The sequence below is a fragment of the Aquila chrysaetos genome, chromosome W (genome assembly GCF_900496995.4).
Source record: "Aquila chrysaetos chrysaetos chromosome W, bAquChr1.4, whole genome shotgun sequence".
Classification (NCBI taxonomy): domain Eukaryota; kingdom Metazoa; phylum Chordata; class Aves; order Accipitriformes; family Accipitridae; genus Aquila; species Aquila chrysaetos.
The window spans coordinates 4522138-4545708 of NC_054457.1; the positions used below are offsets into that span (position 1 = coordinate 4522138).

Genomic DNA, 23571 nt, shown 5'->3' on the forward strand with positions numbered 1-23571 from the left:
TTCATCTTTCCAGGTCATTACTGCCAGTATGTTGGCATAGGACAATGGTGCGCTCCGTACAAACTTCTGCCACATGGGTCATGTGCATTGGACTTCGTCTGGATCTTTAGGCGATTGTGTATTGTCTGAGTCATAATGAATCCTGTCTAGCACGGCTAATTCCCTCAGGTATTGGATACTTCTCTCCATGGTGGTCCACTTGCTTGATTGACATGCAATATCATCCTTAAAAGGGTACCTTTCCTTCACACTTGACAGGAGTCACCTCCAGAGGCTGAGGGCTGGTGCCCCTTTTCCAATTGCCTTGTCAATGCCACCTTCCCTGGCAAGCGATCCCAGCTGCTTGGCTTCCCTACCTCCTAATTCCAGGCTACTAGCCCCATTGTCCCAGCATCAGAGAAGCCAGGTGATAATGTGCTCACCTATACGACGGCCGAAATCTTTTTGCATATCCCGCAGCTCACTCAAGGATAGGTATCGGGTCATTACCTCTGGTTCTGCCTCTTCCTCCTGTTCCCGTGATGACCCTGTGTGGTAGGTTGATCCTGGCTGGGTGCCAGGTGCCCACCAAAGCCGCTCTATCACTCCCCCTCCTCAGCTGGACAGGGGAGAGAAAATATAACAAAAGGCTCGTGGGTCAAGATAAGGACAGTTTAATAAAGTGAAAGCAAAGGTCATGCGTGCGAAAGCAAAGGAAAACAAATGATGTTATTCTCTACTTCCCATCAGCAGGCGATGTCTGGCCACTTCCTGGGAAGCAGGGCTTCAGTACGCGTAGTGGTTGCTCCAGAAGACAAAAACGCCCCCCTTCCGTCTCCCTTTACTTAGCTTTTATAGCTGAGCTGATGTCATATGGTATGGAATATCTGTTTGGTTAGTTTAGGTCAGCTGTCCTGGCTATGTCCCCTCCCAAGATCTTGCCCAGCCCCAGCCTGTCATTGAGGGGGGCGAAAATGTTGGAGAGACAGCCTTGATGCTGTGCCAGCACTGCTCAGCAGTAGCCAAAACACTGGTGTGTTATCAACACCTTTCTAGCTACTGATGCAGAGCACAGCTCTACGAGGGCTGCTATGGCAAGAATTAACTCCATCTCAGCCAGACCCAATACACCCTGGTTCATCTCCATCCTTCGCTAAGCGAACTGATTTTTTTGTATATTTCTTCTTCTGTATGGGGGCAAGTGATACTGATGCGGGGGTTGGAGTGGCCACAGTGCCTGTCACCTTGTTGTTAGATCCAGAGACCTTCTCTTCCCCTTGAGGGTACTGAGTGGTGTTGAACAGGGCTCGATAGGCATGGGCCAGGCCCCATCACATTGCAGTGAGTTGTGTCTCCCTGGAATTGCCGGGGTGATGACAGCATACTTTTTACAAATGTTCTGCTAGTTTTTCAGGATTCTGCACTTGTTCAAGGGTGAAGTTCCAAAACACTGGAGGTTTTTTGGAACACCACCCTAGGCATTTGCCCATACTACCCCACACACCCTTCCACTCATAATTATCCAGTCTCGGGGCAGATCTCTGGGTGATCTTTTTAAATAGTTGTTTAACCTTAAACAAGACCTGAACCACATTCAGGAACATGCTAGTTCCTAGCAATAGGACCATACTGGTCTCAACATGCCAATGGTATTCAAATATGCCAAAATTCTCAAACAACATTGTAACTACACTGGGGAATAAAGGTGCCTCCCCCATATATTGGCTCTCCGAGGAGGAAGGGTGAATGGTGTTGTATTGGGTCTGGCTGAGATGGAGTTAATTCTCTCCATAGCAGCCCTCGTAGAGCTGTGCTCTGCATTGGTAGCTAGAAAAGTGTTGATAACACCCCAGTGTTTTGGCTACTGCTGAGCAGCGCTGGCACAGCATCAAGGCTGTCTCTCCAACATTTTCGCCCCCCTCAACGGCAGGCTGGGGCTGGGCAAGATCTTGGGAGGGGACATAGCCAGGACAGCTGACCTAAACTAACCAAACAGATATTCCATACCATATGACATCAGCTCAGCTATAAAAGCTAAGTAAAGGGAGACGGAAGGGGGGCGTTTTCGTCTTCTGGAGCAACCACTACGCGTACTGAAGCCCTGCTTCCCAGGAAGTGGCCAGACATTGCCTGCTGATGAGAAGTAGAGAATAACATCATTTGTTTTCCTTTGCTTTCGCACGCATGACCTTTGCTTTCACTTTATTAAACTGTCCTTATCTTGACCCACGAGCCTTTTGTTATATTTTCTCTCCCCTGTCCAGCTGAGGAGGGGGACTGATAGAGTGGCTTTGGTGGGCACCTGGTGCCCAGCCAGGGTCAACCCAGCACAGATGTAATTATTAATAACTTTCTACAGATGGCTCCCGAAGTATAGAGGTGACAAGAATGCTTAGTGCAAACACCGGATTAATCCCACAACCGATAATTTTATCATACCATTAGCCAGTATTACACAATACATCAAAGCGAAAACCTTAATCCACCTCCCACAGATGATAAGCAGCAGCACAGGGACTACATACAGCAAGTGAGGTGATACATAACAGAATTCTAAAAATAAGCGTCACAACTATAAGAACTCATAAATCAACATAGTGACCAGCGACTATTAGACCAATGTAATAAATACTTGTAATAAATTCTTTTTTACAAGCTCTGGTTAGGTTTGTCATTATCTCAACCCTTCGTGTGCCACGTTGGGCGCCAAAAAGGACTGTCGTGGTCTAACCCCAGCCAGCAACTAAGCACCACGCAGCCGCTCACTCACTCCCCTCCCACCCAGTGGGATGGGGGAGAAAATCGGGAAAAGAAGTAAAACTCGTGGGTTGAGATAAGAACGGTTTAATAGAACAGAAAAGAAGAAACTAATAATGATTATGATAACACTAATAAAATGACAACAGTAATAATAAAAGGATTGGAATGTACAAATGATGCGCAGTGCAATTGCTCACTACCCGCCAATCGACACCCAGCTAGTCCCCACGTGGCGATCCCCCCACTCCCATTCCCCCCAGTTCCTATACTAGATGGGACGTCACATGGTATGGAATACCCTGTTGGCCACTTTGGGTCAGCTGCCCTGGCTGTGTCCCCTCCCAACTTCTTGTGCCCCTCCAGCCTTCTTGCTGGCTGGGCAGGAGAAGCTGAAAAATCCTTGACTTTAGACTAAACACTACTTAGCAACAACTGAAAACATCAGTATTATCAACATTCTTCTCATACCTAACTCAAAAACATAGCACTGTACCAGCTCCTAGGAAGACAATTAACTCTATCCCACCCAAAACCAGGACACTGACCTACCTGATTGCCTTCTCTGATAGAATGACTAGCTTTGTGGATGAGGGGAGAGCATTGCATGTCATTTACCTCAACTTTAGGAAGGCTTTTGACATGATCTCCCACAGCATGGCTGTATTCTCATTGGGGCATTAGGGTCTGAATTCTTGGACATCTAGATGGTTAAAAAAACCCTGGTCAGCTGGTCACATTCAAAGGGTAGTGGTCAATAGGTTGTACTCTACCTGGGGGTCAGTAACAAGTGGAGTACTGCAGGGATCTAGGCTGTTTGAGATCTCTATCAATGACCTGAAGGAGGTGACAGAGTGCACTCTCATGAAATTTGGAAATGACACCCAATTCGGGGAAACAGTTGATACACTTGAGGGCAGGGCTGCCAACAAGAGGGACCTGGACAGGCTGGAGGAATAGGCCAACCTTATGAAATTCAACAAGGTCAAACACAAAGTCTTGTACTTGAGAAGGAAGAACCACCTGCAATGATGCAAACTAGGTAGCAGCTTTGCTGAAAAGGATGTGGGGGTTTTGGTAGACAGCATGTCTACATGAGTCAGCAGTGTTTCCCTGGCAGCAAAGGCAGCCAGGAGTATCAACAAGAGCTTAGCCAGTAGTTTAATGGAAGTGATTATTCCCTTTTACTCAGCACTCATTAGAGTGTATCTACAATACTGTGGTCAGAATTGGGCACCCTAATACAAGACAGACATTGACAGACTGGAGCGAGTTCAGTGGAGGACCACCAAGATGGTCGAGGAGCTGGAGCAAATGCTCTGTGAGGGAGCTGGGCTTGTTCAGCCTGGAGGAAAGAAGGCTATGGAGTGGGGGGAAGACAGCTAATAGCACGATCCCCACCTCCCAACACTTGCAACGAAGTTATCAAGACAATCCAGCCAGGCTCTTTACAGTGGTGCATGGTGGAAGGATGAGAAACAGTAGGCATGAATGGAAGCAAGAGAGGTTCAAACTAGATATGAGAAACTTTTTACCATGAGGACAGTTAAGCAGTGGAGCTAGGGCCCAGAGAGACTGTGCAGTCTCCATCCTTGGAGGTTTTCAAGACAAGACTAGGCAAAGCCCTGAGCAACTTGGTCTGATCTCATAGCTGACCCTGCTTTGAGCAAAGTGAATTAGAGCTCCTGAACTCCCTTCCAACTTGAATTATCCTATGATCCTACAGCTGCCTGCTGCAGTACAGGCAGCCATTCTGTTTTTTGTAGGCTGGGGGAGGCTGTGCGAGTGTGATGCTATGCTAAGAGTGGGTGATTTAGTGGCCTGGCAAACTTCTGCAGTGAGCTCATTCTCTGCTGAAGGAGAAAAGTCCCTTCCAATCTGAATTATGCTGTGATCCTGTGATATTCCAGGAAAGCAGGAAAAGAGGGGTAGGGGAGGAGGAGGAGAAGGAAGAAGGAAAACTTTGCTGTGGCAGCATGCCTGAATAAAATTATCAACAATTGATGGGTAACACACAACACAGATTTGTGGATTTATAGAAGTGCTTAGTATTTTTTTGTTTGAAAATTAAGGGGATTAGACTTTAGAATGTGGTTGTATTTGGGGCAGCATTCAGCCAGCAGGAGCACAGAATACCCAATTGACAGGTAACAAAGAAGAGTCTACGATTTGACACTGAGAACATTTCCTGGCAAAGTAAATGGGCTTGATTGTTGGCCTATTAGCTAGCAGATTATATTGGGTGTACGCAGCAAGGTTCTGGTAGCAGGGGGCAGGGGCTACATGGGTGGCCTCTGTGAGAAGAGGTCAGGGGTTGCCCTGTGCTGGACACAGCTGGTTCCAGCCAGCTCAGTAACGGCCCCACCACAGGCCACAGCTGAGCCCATCAGTGAAGCTGGTAGTGGCTCTGTGAAAACATATTTAAGAAAGACCAAAAATGCTGGGGGGGGAAGTGTGAAAAACAACAGTGAGAACACCAAAGTCAGAGAAGAAGGAGGGGGAGGAGGTGCTCCAGGTGCCACAGCAGATATTTCCCTGAATCCTGTGGAAGAGACCACAATGAAGCAGGTATTTCCCTGTGGTCCATGGAGAACCCATGCTGAAGTAGATTCTCCTGACAGGAACTGCAGCCTGTGTGCCAGAGTCCAATACTCTCCGACCAGGTTCTTTTAGATATTTCACATAAGGAGGTTGTAATATTTTAATATCAAATTTACTTATTTGAAGATATTTGATGTTACACAGGATTTTGATTTAGCAGAATGATACAGCGATATACTGAAATACCAATACAAGCATAATATAGCAATTGCAATATACAATTGAATCACAATACAAACATGATTGCCATTACTGATATCTATATGCTCACCATCCCAATGCTGTGTGTCTCCAGTTGCCAGGAAGGAATACATGGGTTGAAGCCAACACAAGCTGACCAATTACTGTCATGGGCAAAACAGACTCGACTTGGGGAAAATTAATTTCATTTATTGACAATTAAAAGAGATTTGGATACTGAAAAACAAAGACAAAAAATTAAAGCCCTACACCCCCTTCTTCCCAGGCTCAACTTCACTCCTTCATTCCCGACTCCTCTAACTTCTCCCCCTGCCCTAAGCAGCACAGGGATGATGGGGAATGGGAGGGTTAAGGTCAATTCATAACAGGTCCTCTCTGCTTCTCCTTCCTCCTCACACTTTTCCCTTGCTCCAGTGTGGGTCATCTCCATGGGCCACAGTCCTTCAGGCTAAACATGCTCCAGTGTGGACTCCTCTCTACAGGCCGCAGCTCCTGACAGGAGAACTTGCTCCAGCATGGGCTCTCCATAGGCCACAGTTCCGTCAAGAAATATCCACCTGCTCCAGCATGGGGTGTTCCACAGGCTGCAGTGCGGATATCTGCTCTGGCATGGTCCTCTCCACGGGCTGCAGGGAAATACCTGCTCTACCGTGGTCTCTTCCAAAACTTCCACAGGCTGCAGGTGAATATCTGCTCCAGCTCCTGGAGCACCTCCTCCCTCTCCTTCTCTGACCTTGGTGTTTGCAGGATTGTTTCTCACACTTTTTCCCCCTTACTCCTCATTGCCATGCAGTATTTTTCCCTTTCTTAAATATGTTTTCACAGAGGTGCCACCAGCTTTGCTGATTTGCTCATCTTTGGCCTCTGGTGGGCCCATTGTCAAGCTGGCTGGAGCTGGCTGTGTCCAGCACGGGGCAGCCCCTGGTTTCTTCTTACAAAGGCCACCCCTGCAGGTCTCCCCCCCCCCCCCCCCCCCCCCCCCCCCCCCAAAATCTTGCCACATAAACCCAATATATCTTATTTCCCTTTCTTGGAACTGTCAAGTTGAACATTATATTTTCTTTGCATCGAAAGGTGCAGAGGGAAGCTGCCTAGGGATTGATTTTCTATTTTTGTCAAAGATCTTCCTGTTGCACAAATACCAGAAGACAACACAAAACGTTCCCCTGCTACAATACAAACTGTACAGCTTCATAATCCACCCTGGGGTGAGTTTACAAGAATTGTGTTGCAACCACAAAAGGTTTTTCTGTTGCTAGGAGTACTGCTTAATTTGGTTCCAGCCTTTTAAGCAAACTGAGGATTTGCCAGTGATCTAGGCTTAACACAGTAGACCTCGCAAGCCATGTAGGCTGCTACACATCAAGGCAGTATTTGCAGTACAGGCACTTCTGGGGCTATTTCTGCAGGAAAGGATTTGGCAGGGTGGAGGGTGGGGGATCCTGGTACACAGGCAGCAGCTAAATCATTTAAGGTGTTTTGTTAGTTTAGTTTAGGTTCAGGACATACCTGCTAGCATTTAGTGCATCTAGACCAAGATGTCCTGCTTTCAGAGGCACAGGCACAGGTTCTAATCAAGTCAGTCTTGAACACCCATGAGGCTCTGTCATTACTGAAACTGGGCAGCCTAGCACCTTAGCTTGTACAAATATAAGTACTAGTGGCAGTACTGTCCACTTTCCAGTTGATAGCTAATTTTTATTGTGTAAAGGGTAAACTAGCTATCAACCAGGATTATAAAGCCAAAAGATATTTAAATAGATCCTCCCATAAAGATTATCTTTAGGAAAACTCCACTAGGTCTTCAAATATTATGTACTTTGAGTACAAAAATAATTTTAGCAGCAGGAAACGATCAACTGCACCATGTGAAATCCTTTAAACAGATTGCATCTGAAGACTCAGTTTACATCATCCCACCAACAAACAAACAAACAAACAAACAAAACCCTACCCACAAAATGGTCTATCTTCTTTTTATTTTACCACTGGTTTCTGTCTGTGACCCTGAACTAACCAAACTCTATACTTCAGATTTACCTCCTAATTCAGGGATATATTTTTACCTCACGCAAGGGCACTGCAAGGCATAATACATCTTCACCTAACATACAATGCAAATTATATTTCCAAAACAACCCACCTGCCCCCTGGCACTTTCCTTTTATAATTCATTTCAGTTAAAAAACATTTATAGAAAGCTGAAGAAGGCTTTAAAAATGTTATAGTTCAAGAAGTTAAATTGTAAAATAACTATTAATTAAAGACATGACACTGCATTTTTTTTTAAATTGCATCTTCCTAGGTTCTCTAGAAATAAACCTGTTAATTAAAACAAATCTACTTGACAGAGTTAGCAAAACAGACCCCCCCCCCCCCCCCCCAACTCTGTTACTGGGGTAGAACTATAAGAAAAAATTAAGTTGGAAGGAATCTCTGGAGATCACCTAGTCCACTCCCTGCTCAAAGCAGATCCATTAGATGAGGATGCTCAGGGCCTTGTTAAGTGTGGAATCTCCATCTTTAGAGATACTCAAAACCCACTTTGCGCTCATGTTGCAATACTTGACCATACTCATGGAAAAAAAAATTCCTTGCATCTAATCAGAATTTCCCACATCGCAGCTTGGGCCCATTGCCTCTTGTCTTTTAACTGTGCACTTCCCCTAGTCAACTCATCAGTCATCTGCATCAAGAAACTGTCATGAACACACTCCAGAAATCTCCTAGATTGCTTATGCCCAACCATATTACCCTTCCATCTAGAGCTGCATGAAGAAGCACTGAAATATGGAGAGTATTCAAGGCAAGGACTGCATCCCTTTCTAGGAAGAAGGAACAGGCCAAAATTGTGCAAGTATACATCATATATTTATTTTTATTATTGAACAACTCTCTCCAAAATTGGGCACAGAGATTAAAAATAAAAATTAATTGTACTACTTCATAAAGCATTAGTAGTAACTCATAAAAAAGTACAAGTTTTGTTAAAAATTTATCAAGCTTGCAAATGATTTCATTAGATATTTATAATACATTTAAAATATGTTAAATGACACAATAAAGTGTGATTTTAAAGAAAATGTTTGACAAAATATGATTCTAACAAAACCCATAAGCTTTGATAATCATTAACAAACCAAACAAATAGCAAAATGAGGTAACAATGTACCAAAGGAAAGGAAAAAAAAAAAAAAACCACAAAGCCCACATAGCTCAATTATAGGAGTCTAAATATAACTCAGTCAAAAACGTGTTTTCCAAAAATAAAACAAAGGTTGGTAAATGCTGTTCCAAACATTTCTCAGCTGTTAACACATCTTGTTATCACATTCAAGAACCTTTACAGAAGCCATACACAATAAAAAAGGTTTTCTTTGCAGAGTAAGTTTTCTGGAAAGAATTATAAAATGAGACCTTGGAGATATCTGTAAGCCTTTAAGCCTCTCTTTCTCTCTCTCTCTCTCAGGTCAAAGTTATGTTGAGAGCTCTTGCTAAAAAAAAAAATAAAACAACCTAAAAAAATAACCCCCAACAGGTGTGCCAATATGGTAAACTATTAACATGCCCCCCCTCCCCCCTTCCCTGTTGGGTAAGTATGGCAGGAAGGCAATGATCATTTAAGTGTCTTGCTGGATTCTGGTACCATCAGGCACCACAACAGGCTGTGACATTAGACACAAATGTGCACAGCACATGGCAGTTAATAGCTGAGCATAAATCCCCTTCCCCTTCTCTTTTGACGGCCACAATAGAAAAGACTTGGTTGCAGCTGGTCTGATCTGATTTGGAATGCATGCATGTATGCTATTTATATACACTAACCACAGGAAGCAAGTCTGCACACATCTGCAAGAGTCCCATGCAAACAGAAGTAACATTCCAGAAGAGATCAGCCACAGGAGTGCAACAATTAAATTCAGTATTTTACCAAATTAGATACTCCATCTCCTAAATCTTCAGCTGCCTCACAGTGTTTTACTGGCAAAAAAAGGGACATTACACACCAAGATTTCTCCAGTTACAGAAAGAAGACTACTTTCCCCTTTGTGTTCATGAAGTGTGCCTTGTTCATTATGCATTTATATCTAGCTTAGAACAAGTGCTGCCTTTCCATGCTTCAAACAAAGTGAATACTGAGTGTAGTAGTGTTTGTTATGGTTAAATCTGTACAGCTAGGGTTGGGTTTTTTTCAGATATATTAGAGACCTTAAGTATTAGAAGACATATACAGCACACACTTTTTAAAATAACCACATGATTTCATTTGCTAAAAAAATAAAGTTTACTATAGGTGATTTAACTTTTTTGATGTTATTTTGAGGTGTCCATTCTTTAGTGTCTGGGGGAGAGGGGAAATTGTAATATTTTGAAGTCGATATAACAGTATATTTTTATTTAGCATTCTTAATTATTGACAAGTATGGACAGACTCAAGTTTTGAGTACAATTTGTGTAATTAAAAGACAAGAGCATCTGAAACAAGCAAAAACAATAGCTGTAATTAATTGGTTTGTAGAACCTTCAAAGAAGGGCAAGCAGCATAGAAAACATAACATTGTCTGAAAATATAACTGATACTCAAGCATAACAGCATACAAAAGTATCAGAAATTACATAGAACAAACAAAGCTCAGACTGGCACCAAGTTATAGCAATATTGGTAGTTGTGTCACTTTTGTACTATTGTAACTAAGGTATTGACACTAAATTTAGGAGAAAACATTTTGATGCCAAAAATCACATCCCTTGATTAACTATGGCATGTTTAGATCCAGTTATTTCACTGAAACATCTTTAAGTTCTTAACAGTCTGAAGTGTTAAAGAAGTCAATATTTTCAACCGCACAACTAAAAATATTATTTGAAAGGCAGTCAAATGAAAGTTACTTCCCATTTCACATCATTATTTGTTCTGGATGGTGTACCAATTTACTCTTCTACAGTGGAACATTCTGGAGACTTGACAGAAAAAGAAATAAGGGAATTTTTTTCATGCTAAGCCTATCAGAAAATACAGAAGGCTAAGCAGCAGCACCCTAGGACAACTGTCCTAGCAGTGAATGACCACCACCAACCCTTTTTGAAGCACAAAAATCAAAAGTTCTACTTCTCTGAAAAAATGTTAAAAATTTTATTTTGTTCATTGTCACAGGAATAAAATCATATCCTCTTGCAAGTTATTTTAATTGTATACAAACTCTTGTAAACAAAGAACATAAGTGATTAAAGCCAATGTTTATATACTAAAGGAGTACATACTTAGCAAGTATAATGGTCAAAGTGAAGAAACTTTACACAAGACCCTCAGCACCTTTTCAGCTTCCTTTTGGAGGAGGAGCACAAAGTGCAGTATCTTCAAAACTCAAGTCTAATCTGAAATCAACTGAATGTAAATAAATCCCAGCTAGAAGAACTGAGGAGGAGAACAGAAAAGCATCAACAGTAAAGTCACCAATTGGAAGTGTTAATATTGTTAACTGAGTTACGCAATATTGCAACTTTATATCCATAAAATAAGCAGTAAAACTGTCATACTGAAATTTGGATTTCCTATCGTGTGTAAAAACCCAAGGTTACTCACATACTGAGTAATGAACACACTCTTTAGAGGTGCACTTAAAAGCCTCCAATAAAGGGGAAGCATAACATCTGTTTGAATAGCAAGTAAAAAAGTCTTTTTATACCATTAAGTATATTGGGGAGGAAATATTAAATGTCTATAATTGCAGGACCTTCTGCATTCAGTGTGCGACTCCAAACACAAGGAAAGAAACCAGTGTACAGTACTAGTACTGTTTAAATAACATAAGATTATACATTGCAGCATAGTTAATACTACATACATACATTCTTAGTACATGCTGGTATATATGTTCTCAAACACATATACACACCCAGTCACAAGTGCACTTCACACATCCTCTCACCCCCCCCCATTCATGCCCACTCACAGTATCTGAAGGTAGATTGCTATGTTGTTCAGAGCTACCATTTTTTATAAAAGCACATGCTAAAAGATCATGTCCACTGTACTCTTGCAGCAACACTTGGAATGATCACACAAAAACCAGGAAAAGTTAGTGCATACACAGAATTAAGCTAAAAAAAGTCTTTGGAGTTCCAATCACGCAGTTAGTATAGCAATCCCACAATTGTGATGGCTTAATTATAAGCTTTATAATTGATTAAGTCGCACAGTGCAAAGAAATGTTCATCGACCCTTTAGTGTAAAGGGAATGCTGGAAGCCACATGGGTAAGTTCAATGGATAGTTCATATATACACGTGACCAGGAACACCCAAAACAGATTTGTGCTCTTAGGTTAGTCATTCTGAATCACGATGCACTTCTGAAGCATCAGCTCTGCAAATTGGGCAGGTACGATTTGCCTGTAAAACCAGAAATAAAAGAAAGTTTAATGCATTGACAAATACACTCGTTATGGTAACAGTGTCTGCAACCCAGAAATAAAATGAAATTGCCACTCGCAGTGATCAAGAGTACCCAAAAGGGACAAAACCAAAAAAGAGATAAACCCAGCGTGCACCCGTTTTCTGTTATTTTAGAGCATGTGAAAATGACCTAAAAGTTTTGTGAACTCAAAAGAAAAATACAGTGGGCTGAGAAATCCACCATCACTAGAGAAGCAAGATAGAGGTAGAAAAAAGTGTCCTATACTAGGGCATCCTAGTCTTACTAGCTCTTTGTCATGAATCACAGCTTTTTAGGCTTTCACTACCCCGTTATACCAGCAGAAGAGCAGAAGTCTATCATGCAGGCTTGGCCAAATCTTGAAAGCTGAGGGGGGGGGGGGAAGAGAGAAGGGTTTTTAGTAACAGACACAACACACAATCTGACTAAACAGCTTCAAAGCTGAACATGCATAAAAGCTTTAAGTTCAGTCCTTCAGTGAAAAACTTCTTGAGAATACACAGATTCATAAAATAATTCATGTTGGAATGATCCTCAGGAAGTCTCTAGTCCAGCCTCCTGCTCAAAGCAGGGTCAGCTGTAAGGTCAGACCAGGTTACTGTCATGGTTTAAGCCCAGCTGGTAACAAAGCACCACGAGACCGCTCGCTCACTCCTCCCCTCTGGTGGGATGGGGAGGAGAAAATATAAAGAAAAGCTTGTGGGTCAAGGCAAGAACAGGGAGGGATCACTCACCACTTATGGTCACGGGCAAAAAAAACAGGCTCAACTTGGGGAAAAAACAAAATCAATTTAATTTACTACCAATCAAATCAAAGCAAGGATAATGGGAAGTAAAACCAAATCTTAAAACACCTTCCCCCACCCCTCCCTCCTTCTTGGGCTCAACTCCACTCCCGATTTTCTCTAGCTGGTCCTCCTGACTGGCGCAGGGGGATGGGGAATGGGGGTTGTGGTCAGTTCATCACACGTGGTCTCTGCCGTTCAGTCCTCCTCAAGGGGAGGACTCCTCACTCTTCCCCTGCTCCAGCGTGGGGTCCCTCTCACGGGACACAGTTCTCCACTAACTACTCCTATGTGAGTCCTTCCCACGGGCTGCAGTTCTTCATGAGCTGCTCCAGCGTGGGTCCTTTCTGTGGGCTGCAGTCCTTCAGGCACAGAGTGCTCCAGCGTGGGCTTTCCCACGGAGTCACGGCCTTCTTTGGGGGCATTCGCCAGCTCTGGCGTGGGGTCCCCCATGGGCTGCAGGTGGGCATCTGCTCTACTGTTCACCTCCATGGGCTGTGGGGGGACAGCCTGCCGTCTCACCATGGGCTGCAGGGGAATCACCTCCTCCGGCACACCTCCTCCCCCTCCTTCTTCACTGACCTTGGTATCTGCGTAGGTGTTTCTCTCACACTCCACTCCCCTCTCTGCTGCAGGTTTCCCCTTCTTAAATATGTTCTCCCAGAGGTGTTACCAGTGTTGCTGATGGGCTTGGCCTTGGCCAGAGGTGGGTCCAACTTGGAGCAAGGGAAGCTTCTAGCAGCTTCTCACAGGAGCCACCCCTGCAGCCCCTCCCCTGCTACCAAAACCTCACCACATGAACCCAAAGCAGTTACTCAGGGCTCTCTCCCATTAGGTCCTAAAAATATCCAGGACGGAGGCTGCACAGCATCTCTGGACCTCTGTTCGACTACTTGCTCTTGTGTATTTCATGAAATTAATTCCCCTTCGCATCTTAACATAACTGGTGTAAAGATGAATTAGGTGCACATAATGCATCATAGGCTGCAATGTATATCCTCTCTTAACTTGCTATTCCTTCATGCAAGCTAACTTTCTGTAACGAGCTGCACAATGAACTGAAATTATCATAAGAAACATTAAATAGAAATTTTCTAGCTGAAGTGATCCACATTTAGAAGAAGAGGATTTACAGCCTGAGCCTTCAGGGTGAATATAGGTCATGTTTTCAAGTTTTTCTTTGGAACTATGACTAAATCCTTCTTTAAAAAAAAAAAGATTTCTCATGTATTCATTTGACTCAAGGAGTTAGGGTATCAATAAACAATCAGATATTGTGAAACATGATAAATTTGAGAGTTGAAAAGACTGACAAGCAAAACCAATAATCACTCTCTTGTTAATCTTGTCCCATTGTCCTGGTTTCAGCTGGGATAGAGTTAATTGTCTTCCTAGTAGCTGGTACAGTGCTGTTTTGAGTTCAGTATGAGAAGAATGTTGATAACGCTGATGTTTTCAGTTGTTGCTAAGTAGTGTTTAGTCTAAAGTCAAGGATTTTTCAGCTTCTCATGCCCAGCCAGCAAGAAGGCTGGAGGGGCACAAGAAGTTGGGAGGGGACACAGCCAGGGCAGCTGACCCAAAGTGGCCAACAGGGTATTCCATACCATGTGATGTCACATCTAGTATATAAACTGGGGGGGAGTGGGGACGGGGGGAATCGCCACTCGGGGACTAACTGGGTGTTGATCGGCAGGTGGTGAGCAATTGCACTGCGCATCATTTGTACATTCCAATCCTTTTATTATTACTGTTGTCATTTTATTAGTGTTATCATTATTAGTTTCTTCTTTTCTGTTCTATTAAACTGTTCTTATCTCAACCCACAAGTTTTACTTCTTTTCCCGATTTTCTCCCCCATCCCACTGGGTGGGGGAGGAAGTGAGTGAGCGGCTGCGTGGTGCTTAGTTGCTGGCTGGGGTTAAACCACGACACCCATTCACTGTTTAACCTCTCCTTCATGAGTCTTCAGCCGTATTTAACATGGATTTTTTTCTCACTGTAGTCTAATATATAGGCACATAATTCAGTATAAAATAGGTTTTCCCCTGGCTATCTCATATTGCCTGAAAAGCCTTTCTATGTAGGGTTTTATAACTATAGGACAGGCAAAAATCCAAATTTCATATGTAGACAAGTCAAAGTTTGCTTTGATGCCTTCTATTGTTGCATCACCAACTTGTAATGGAATAGTAATTTTTACTAAAATTTACCAATGATAATGTGTTCCCTTGCACAGTTTATCAACATGGGATGTGAATTTAAAGTGCAAAAGTTATTTTACCCTATTCCCTAAACACAGTCTAAAACTTTGTGTTGACATAGTGTAACTGTACACCCTTTAGGCTCAGATTACACAAATCTTTCAATTAAAGACAAACCTGCCTAGTTGACACTGTTATGCTGATGGGTTTTTTTTCTAAAGTCAGTCATCCTTTAGCCAATACTAGTGTTAAAAGTCAGCAATTTCTAAGCTTGGTTAGAAGCATCAGCACAAAATTGCCTCACAAATACTACAGTTCACTTCAGATTATTAAAAAAAGAATGCCCCAAAACTATTTTTTTTCCCCCATTTAACTGATCTTTAAGGGCTATCTTCACTACCCTTTGATTGCCAATTGGAAGTGCTTAATGTAACATAAGAACTGCCATACTGAGTCCAACCAAAGCTTCATTTAACCAAACACTCTGAATTGAACAGTGATCAACAGCAGGTGAATAAGAAAGAGCATACATGATATTTACCTGATACATTCCCCTACCTTCCAGCAGTTTGTGGGTCAAGTGCTTTTTGAGCCAGATGCAATGTCTTTGCATCAACAACCCTAGGTGGAATTCTCTTTTTAAAAACTTATCAACCTTCACAGAATTTCAGCATCCATCATGTCATGGGGTGCATGACACCCAATGGTCTTAGTTCTCATTTCAGAAGAGGGAGCAAGCTATTGTTCCTTGTTTACCTTTTCTCCATGCCACACATAGAATCATAGAATATCTCAAGTTGGAAGAGACCCATAAGGAACACTGAGTCCAAATCCCTGCTCCTCACAGGACTACCTAAAACTAAACCATATGACTAAGAGCGTCGTCCAGATGCTCCTTGAACTCTGACAAGCTTGGTGATGTGACCACTTCCCTGGGGGGCCTGTTCCAGTGACCGACCACCCTCTCAGCGAAGAACCTTTTCCTAATGTCCAATCTGAACTTCCCCTGATGCAGCTTCATTCCATTTCCTCATGTCCTATTACTGGTCACCAGAGAGAGGAGATCAGCACATTCCCCTCCGCTGCCCCCTTGAGGAAGTTGTAGACTGCAATGAGGTCACCCCTCAGCCTTCTCTTCTCTAAGCTGAACAAACCAAGTGACCTCAGCCACTCCTCATAAGTCTTGCCCTCGAGACCTTTCACCATCTTGGTCGCCCTCCTCTGGACACACTCTAATAGTTTGTTATCCTTCTTATATTGAGGCACCCAAAACTGCACACTCGAGGTGGGGCCACACTAGTGCAGTGTAGAGTGGGACAATCACCTCCCTCGACCAGCTAGCAATGCTGTGCTTGATGCACCCCAGGACACAGTTGGCCCTTTTGGCTGCCAGGGCACACTGTCGACTCATATTCAACTTGCCATCCACCCAAAACCCCAGATCTCTTTCCACAGGGCTTCTCTCCAGCCTCTTGTTCCCCAATTTGTATGTATAACCAGGATTACCCTGTCCCAGGTGCAGAATCTGGCACTTGCTCTTGACTGCTCTTGACATGACTAAGCTTTATGCAATGATATGGTTTAACAAGCCCAGTGCGGAAACATGCTTCAGCTTTGCCCCAGACCACAGACATGAATAGCAGGGGACTGTAAAATATTCTGTACTGACACTTGCATGTATCTTAATTTGAGTTAGTTGACAATCACTGTATAAAACAGTCTAAATAAATATCTATGAATGTTAACATGCTTTAAAAAATATATATTTCAAGCTACAACAACTAGATGTTTACAGTCATCTTGTTGATTCTCAGACATGTTCTCCTACAATATTCTGAACCCAAGCACATATTTCATTCAAATAAGTTCTACTGAAAAGAAAAAAAAAAGAGCAGTGTTGTGGAAACATTTACACCAGTCCTAGATTCTGTAAAAGCTTTAGAATATATTGAGTACTCTAACCCAAAGTTGTTTTCAGATTCCTTTTTTTTTTTTAAATCCTATCATTATTCATGATGCTTCATTAGCCAAAAGATTACTGCCAATATCAAATCCAATACTTCACTTTATGCACAGGATATTCTACTGCATGCATGAGGCAGTCATTTCCTTGACTTTATAAAGCCTGGAATTTATAGGACTTTATCCAAGTTAAAAATGCATATTCTCTATAGGAATACATTTGTCAGCAAAGGATGTGAACTTTTTTATTTTTAATATATATCTTAAAATGATGCAACATAAGGTTGCATCTATAAGTCTCTAGGAAATGTTTGACATGCTGCTTTCACATAGGACTGTGGAATATTTCATATTGCAACACATACTACAGACAGATTAAAGTAAATCTGAATAGAATTTTTTAAAAAGTGAGACAAGAAAGGAATGAATACTTTATTAGCAGTAGGTTTGGATAACACAGCTTGTACAGATGTCTCCCTATATATCATCTTCTAAACTGTATTCCTATCCTTCTCACCTTCTGTACCACTGCTATTCTATCTGTAAACTTATTGCACTGTCCTGCTTCTAGGTCTTCTGCCCAACTTGTTTTGAAAGAATATCTCATAGCATGCATAAAGCCATAATTTCATGCTAAGTCTTTTTTTTAAAAAAAATATCTCTCAATCATGCCTTATACTTATAAAAATAGATACTTTTTTATTCGCCCCAAGAATTCAAATTCATAGTGAAAGGAGGGATTCTTATAGAAGCCCTTTGTACCAGTGAAGATCATTCTCCTCATATTCCTTTTAAAATTACCCTATTCCAATTATTATTACAAAGAAATATCTTTTTTTAATCACTAAAAAAGAATATTTCTATAGTGTAAGGAGACAACAAAAAGAAGATAAATTCAGCTTGTGCCCTTTTTTGTTACTTCAGAGCCTAAATATTAAAAATGAGAAACAAGAGATGAAATGCAGTAGAAAACTAAAGAAAAAATGAAACTACAAACTAGGACATTATAAATTGCATCCAACACAGATTTTATTTACCTTAAGCCATTTATCAACACACTTGGCATGAAACTCGTGGTTACAGGGTAAGACTCTAAGTAGCTGCCTTGCCTCAAAGTCACACATACACACTACACACCTAAAAAAAAAAAGACAGCAAATATCTATAAACTTTCCCATTTAATAACAGTAATTTCTATTCTAGAGGCAACTTATAAGGTCTGTCTGCAAAAGTTTTTTTTTTTTAAAACCACTGGAGTATCTACAGTGGTCAAACTTCTGTGGGTATAGATCTCTAGTGGACCAGTGTAAAATGAGAACTGCTTTTGGTTTGTTCACCATGGTTTCAAATCCCAAAGCAGACAAGGGCTCAAACTCATACCCATGGGAGTTCATTGGCCCAAGCAATAAATAGATTGTATTACCGTAACTCAAAATACTGGAGTTCATGCCTGCTGATATAAACAGGTACTGCAAACCCTATAGCATATTTCTTTTGGTTTTAACTTTAATTTTAGCTATATTAATATAAAAACCAGAAAACTTGCTTTGAGTATTTCTCAAAGCCATAATTGATTAAAGATCACACACATTTTTACTATGATAAATTTCTCCTTAAATTACATCTATATTCTGTTGTACGTTTTGTAAACACATTTCTTCCCCAGGGAGATCATAACTTAAGTCCTCTGGTATTTTCATTTTTCTTATTCCTTATTATGTTAAAAAGAACATTGAAGATTACTCTAAGTGGAAGAACAGAGAAAAAAATATCTTCTGTTCAGTTTCAAACATTTGACAGCACTGTATATCACTTTCACTGCCTCCCACCTATATCTCATTTCTCTCTTACGTAGATCTTTCAAACAGAATTAATCTTAAAAATAAGAAAACATAACTGTAAACCTCAAAGACTGTCAAAAGCTCTTCCAGGAGCACTTGAAATTTTAGTGATTGGAAAATATTTCAATATAGGCTGAATTCCAAGTTGATGATGGCCATTTAATATCTAGTATGCCAAACAAAAATTTGGAAAACTTTTTAAAAATACTGAACAACTAAATTTGAACATCTAACTGAAGTGAGACTATGCAGAATTTTAAAGACAAGATAAATGATATTTGATTTCAAAAATGGTTTAGAGAAAATTTATCTTTTTTATTTGAGTGCTTTTAGAGAACTTGTGTTACAGTATTTGCCTAGTTGAGGCTGCAGCCTGAAGGAATGGAAACACAGTCATGTAAAGTATGTAAATTTGAGATAGATGTACTTACAATGTCTGTTCTGACTGATGATTGCTTGGATTGAACCTATAAGATGGAAGCTGTTCAATGTCTGCCTTTGTCAGTCCTCGAGGCTTAGCTTCTCCTAGACGTTCTGCCAAATTCAGCAGTGCCTACAAAACAAGGAATTTGGACTTTTTAACATTCATTGCTCAAACAAGCTCCAGCTCTACCAGAAGTGATTTATTCTGCCATGTCACTATCCCACCAGGTAGCACAACCCACGTCTCCATCAAGACACGTTTAGTCTTGCTTCTCTCTCTCTACAACTGCAAGCACTATGGAAAGATGTCTTTCAAAGTTTGATCATTGATGAATCCTTCTGAACTGCATAAGATAGATAGTATCTTTGGGATTTCCAAATATCCATGACCTAACTGTTAATCACTCCTGCAGCTCTATTCACAACTTGATATATGTTTTGCTTTAGAAATTAACCCCCTTCCCCCATCCCCCACACAGTAGTGTGAGTAACCAGAATAAAATGTTGAAAAACTTGCTTTCTAGGAACATGCAATGAGCCTAGCTCTATGTGGCCAAGAGTTTAAAGGGACACCTTCTGACTCCCATTCTACTTCTTGGGCTAACTGAATTGAGACATGGAGATTTTATGCTGAACCTTTGGAAACAAAGGCATGACATGAAACTGAATAGAGACACTTTCTGATTAAATTTTGTACTCGTTCATACAGGTAGAACGCTGTACCTAAGTGCTCCTCATGTAAATAATTTCTGCTCCCTCATGAGGGGCTTCAGAAAAGCATCAGTATCAACTTGATAGAGAACCAAAACACAGAATTTAAGAGATTTGATGAAAGATGCAGAGAGTACAGATACTCAAATAGACCAAAACCTGGAGCCCAACATGCCAGCTACAATATGATGCTTCTTTTAACTAGCACAAGAAGCATTATAGGAGAGCTTGTCATTACACTGTAAATCATAGAATCATTTAAGTTGGAAAAGACCTTCAAGATCATTGAGTCCAACCATCAACCATGCCCACTAAACCATGTCCTGAAGTGTCTTGTCTACACGTTTTTTGAATACCTCCAGGGATAGTGACTTAACCACTTCCCTGGGAAGCCTGTTCCAATGCCTGACAACCCTTTCAGTAAAGAAATTTTTCCTAATATCCAACCTAAACCTCCCCTGACGCAACTTGAGGCCATTTCCTCTTGTCCTATCACCAGCCACCTGACAGAAGAGACCAGCACCCACCTCACTACAACCCCCCTTCAGGTAGTTGTAGAGAGTGATAAGGTCTCCCCTCAGCCTCCTTTTCTCCAGACTAAACAACCCCAGTTCCCTCAGCCGCTCCTCATAAGACTTGTGCTCCAGGCCCCTCACCAACTTGGTTGCCCTTCTCTGGACATGCTCCAGCACCTCAATGTCTTTCCTGTAGTGAGGGGCCCAAAAGTGAACACAGTACTCGAGGTGCGGCCTCACCAGTGCCGAGTACAGGGGGATGATCACCTCCCTGCTCCTGCTGGCCACACTATTTCTGATGCAGGCCAGGATGCCGTTGGCCTTCTTGGCCACCTGAGCACACTGCTGGCTCATATTCAGCTGGCTGTCAACCAGCACGCCCAGGTCTTTCTCTGCTGGGCAGCTTTCCAGCCACTCTTCCCCAAGCCTGTAGCGTTGCATGGGGTTGTTGTGACTGAAGTGCAGGACCCGGCACTTGGCCTTGTTGAATCTCATACAATTGGCCTCGGCCCATCGATCCAGCCTGTCCAGATCCCTCTGTAGAGCCTCCCTACCCTCAAGCAGATCGACCCTACCTCCCAACTTGGTGTCGTCTGCAAACTTGCTGAGGGTGCACTCGATCCCCTCATCCAGATCACTGATGCTATGCAAATGCATAAATACACAGCTCTGAGCAGAAGCAAGGAGAAATAGATACATGAGGAGGGGTAGGCAGTAGCTGAGGTTTTCTGAACAGAATTTGATGGGAATCGAACAGAGTGAGAAGCAGCAAGGACAAGAGCTGGGATCAGCCCTCAATTATCTAAGACACCACTGACATTTTATTTCAAAATATGTGACTTGCTGTACTCTCCCTATTGTCAAGAGAAAATATATATTAAGAGATTCTTGCCAACATCACATTTACCTGAATTCATCCTATAATATTAACACTAATCTGTAAACATAAAAAGCACTAAGTTATAGCATATTCAAAAGAATAGGATATTTATGCTCAATATTTTAAAAATCAAGCAAAATGCAAAAAGAAGAGTCACATCTAGAATGGAAAGTTGAGGAATTTAACCATTGCTAATCTGAAAGGATAGATTCTGGGGAAAGGAAATAGATACAAAATAAGAGTGTTTCTAACATCCAGTGTTAGAAACTAGTATGAAAAAAACATTTCTAGATTCTCTCTTCATAAACATTAAATTTATTTAATCCCATTTTTGTCTTTGAAAAGCAAAACACCATTTAAGTTCATGTATTGAGTTAACCTCTGCTCCTCATGAATTTGTACTTCACACACCAACCTCATAGTTTTCTACCTCTCCATCTTCCACGTCCAACTCAAAACTGAAAGCTGGTCCAACTGCAGGTGGCACTGGAAGCACTGATCTGCCAGAAGAACAAACAACAGTAAGACTCAACATCTTCCTGAAGGAAAGCATGCAAACATATGGCAGAGGTAGAGTTATGTTATTGATCCTTCTTAAATCAACAAATTCTAAGAATCATTAAAAAGGTTAAATTAAAAATTAAGAATTAAAATTCAAAGTAAAGAAGTCCAAGTGTCCTGGTTTTGGCTGGGATAGAGTTAATTTTCTTTCTAGTAGCTGGTATAGTGTTATGTTTTGGATTTAGTATGAGAAGAATGTTGATAACACTGATGTTTTCAGTTGTTGCTAAGTAATGTTTAGTCTCAAGTCAAGGATTTTTCAGCTTCTCATGCCCAGCCAGCAAGAAGGCTGGAGGGACACAAGAAGTTGGGAGGGGACACAGCCAGGGCAGCTGACCCAAACTGACCAAAGGGATATTCCATACCATGTGATGTCATCATGCCTAGTATATAAACTGGGGGGAGTTGGCCTTGGGGGGGCAGATCGATGCTCGGGAACTAACTGGGCATCGTTTGGCGAGTGGTGAGCAATTGCATTGTGCATCACTTGTTTTGTATATTCCAATTATTTTATTATTATTGTAATTTTATTATTATTGTCATTTTTTTTTCCTTTCTGTCCTATTAAACTGTCTTTATCTCAACCCACGAGTTTAACTTTTTTTCCTGATTCTCTCCCCCATCCCAGTGGGTGGGGGGAGTGAGCGAGTGGCTGTGTGGTGCTTAGTTGCCAGCTGGGGTTAAACAGAGTTAATATTAATATTGAACAGTTTCTGGTTTTAAATTTGACTTATTTAAATAGATAGAATATCAACAAAGATAAATAACACAAGTTCACTTAGCTCCCCAATACAAAAGCATTCAAGCACTCGAATAAAATAGAATAGAATAGTTCAGTTGGAAGGGACCCACAATGATCATCTAGTCCAAGTGTGTGACCACTTCAGGGCTGACCAAAACTTAAAGCATATCATTAAGGGCATTGTCTAAATGCCTCTTAAGCACTGACAGGCATGGGGCATCGACCACCTCTCTAGGAAGCCTGTTACAGTGTTTGACCACCCTCTCCATAAAGAAATGTTTCCTAATGTCAAGTCTGAACCTCCTCTGATGCAGCTTTGAGCCATTCCCACACACCCTGTCACTGGATACCAAGGAAAAGAGATCAGCACCTCCCTCTCCACTTCTCCTCCTCAGGAAGCTGTAGAGAGCAATGAGGTCACCCCCTCAGTCTCCTTTTTGATAATACACATAACAAAGATAATTACAATATAGTACAGGACCAACTTCCATCAGACCCAAGTATACATTTTGTCATAGTTTAAGCCCAGCCAGTAACAAAGCACCATGAAGCCACTCGCTCACTCATGACCCCCAGCCCCCATGGGATGGGGAGGAGAAAATATAAAGAAAAGCTTGTGGGTCGAGACAAGGACTGGGAGGGATCACTCACCACTTATGGTCACAGGCAAAAGACAGGCTCAACTTGGGGAAGAAACAAAATCAATTTAATTTACTACCAATCAAATCAAAGCAAGGATAATGGGAAGTAAAACCAAATCTTAAAACACCTTCCCCCTACCTCTCCCTCCTTCCCGGCTCAACTCCCCTCCCAGTTTTCTCTACCTCCTCCCCCCGGTGGCGCAGAGGGACAGGGGATGGGTGTTGCGGTCAGTTTGCCACACATTGTCTCTGCTGCTCCTTCCTCCTCAGGGGGAGGACTCCTCACTCTTCCCCTGCTCCACCACGGGGCCCCTTCCATGGGAGACAGTTCTTCAC

At 41.9% G+C, this 23571-nt stretch overlaps 1 protein-coding gene and 1 long non-coding RNA gene across 5 annotated transcripts in view; one reads left to right on the forward strand and one right to left on the reverse strand.

The window, feature by feature from the left end:
- Positions 1–3206: 3206 nt before the first annotated feature.
- LOC121232807 lies at positions 3207–8746 on the forward strand. The gene is made up of 2 exons (XR_005931697.1): positions 3207–6220; positions 8305–8746. It is a non-coding gene; the product is annotated as an uncharacterized LOC121232807 (long non-coding RNA).
- Positions 8747–11134: 2388 nt separating this feature from the next.
- The window catches only part of LOC121232779 (E3 ubiquitin-protein ligase RNF38), a 114980-nt gene continuing 102543 nt past the window's right edge, over positions 11135–23571 (reverse strand). For 3 of the 4 annotated variants that reach the window (XM_041121229.1, XM_041121228.1, XM_041121226.1), the window contains exons 8-11: positions 21707–21791; positions 19194–19315; positions 17959–18058; positions 11135–11930 (exon numbers count right to left, since the gene is read on the reverse strand). In XM_041121229.1, coding sequence (XP_040977163.1) covers positions 11868–11930; positions 17959–18058; positions 19194–19315; positions 21707–21791 — 370 coding nt within the window. In that variant the 3' untranslated portion in view covers positions 11135–11867. The remainder of the gene's footprint in view (positions 11931–17958; positions 18059–19193; positions 19316–21706; positions 21792–23571) is intronic. The other variant, XM_041121227.1, reaches the window with a different exon arrangement.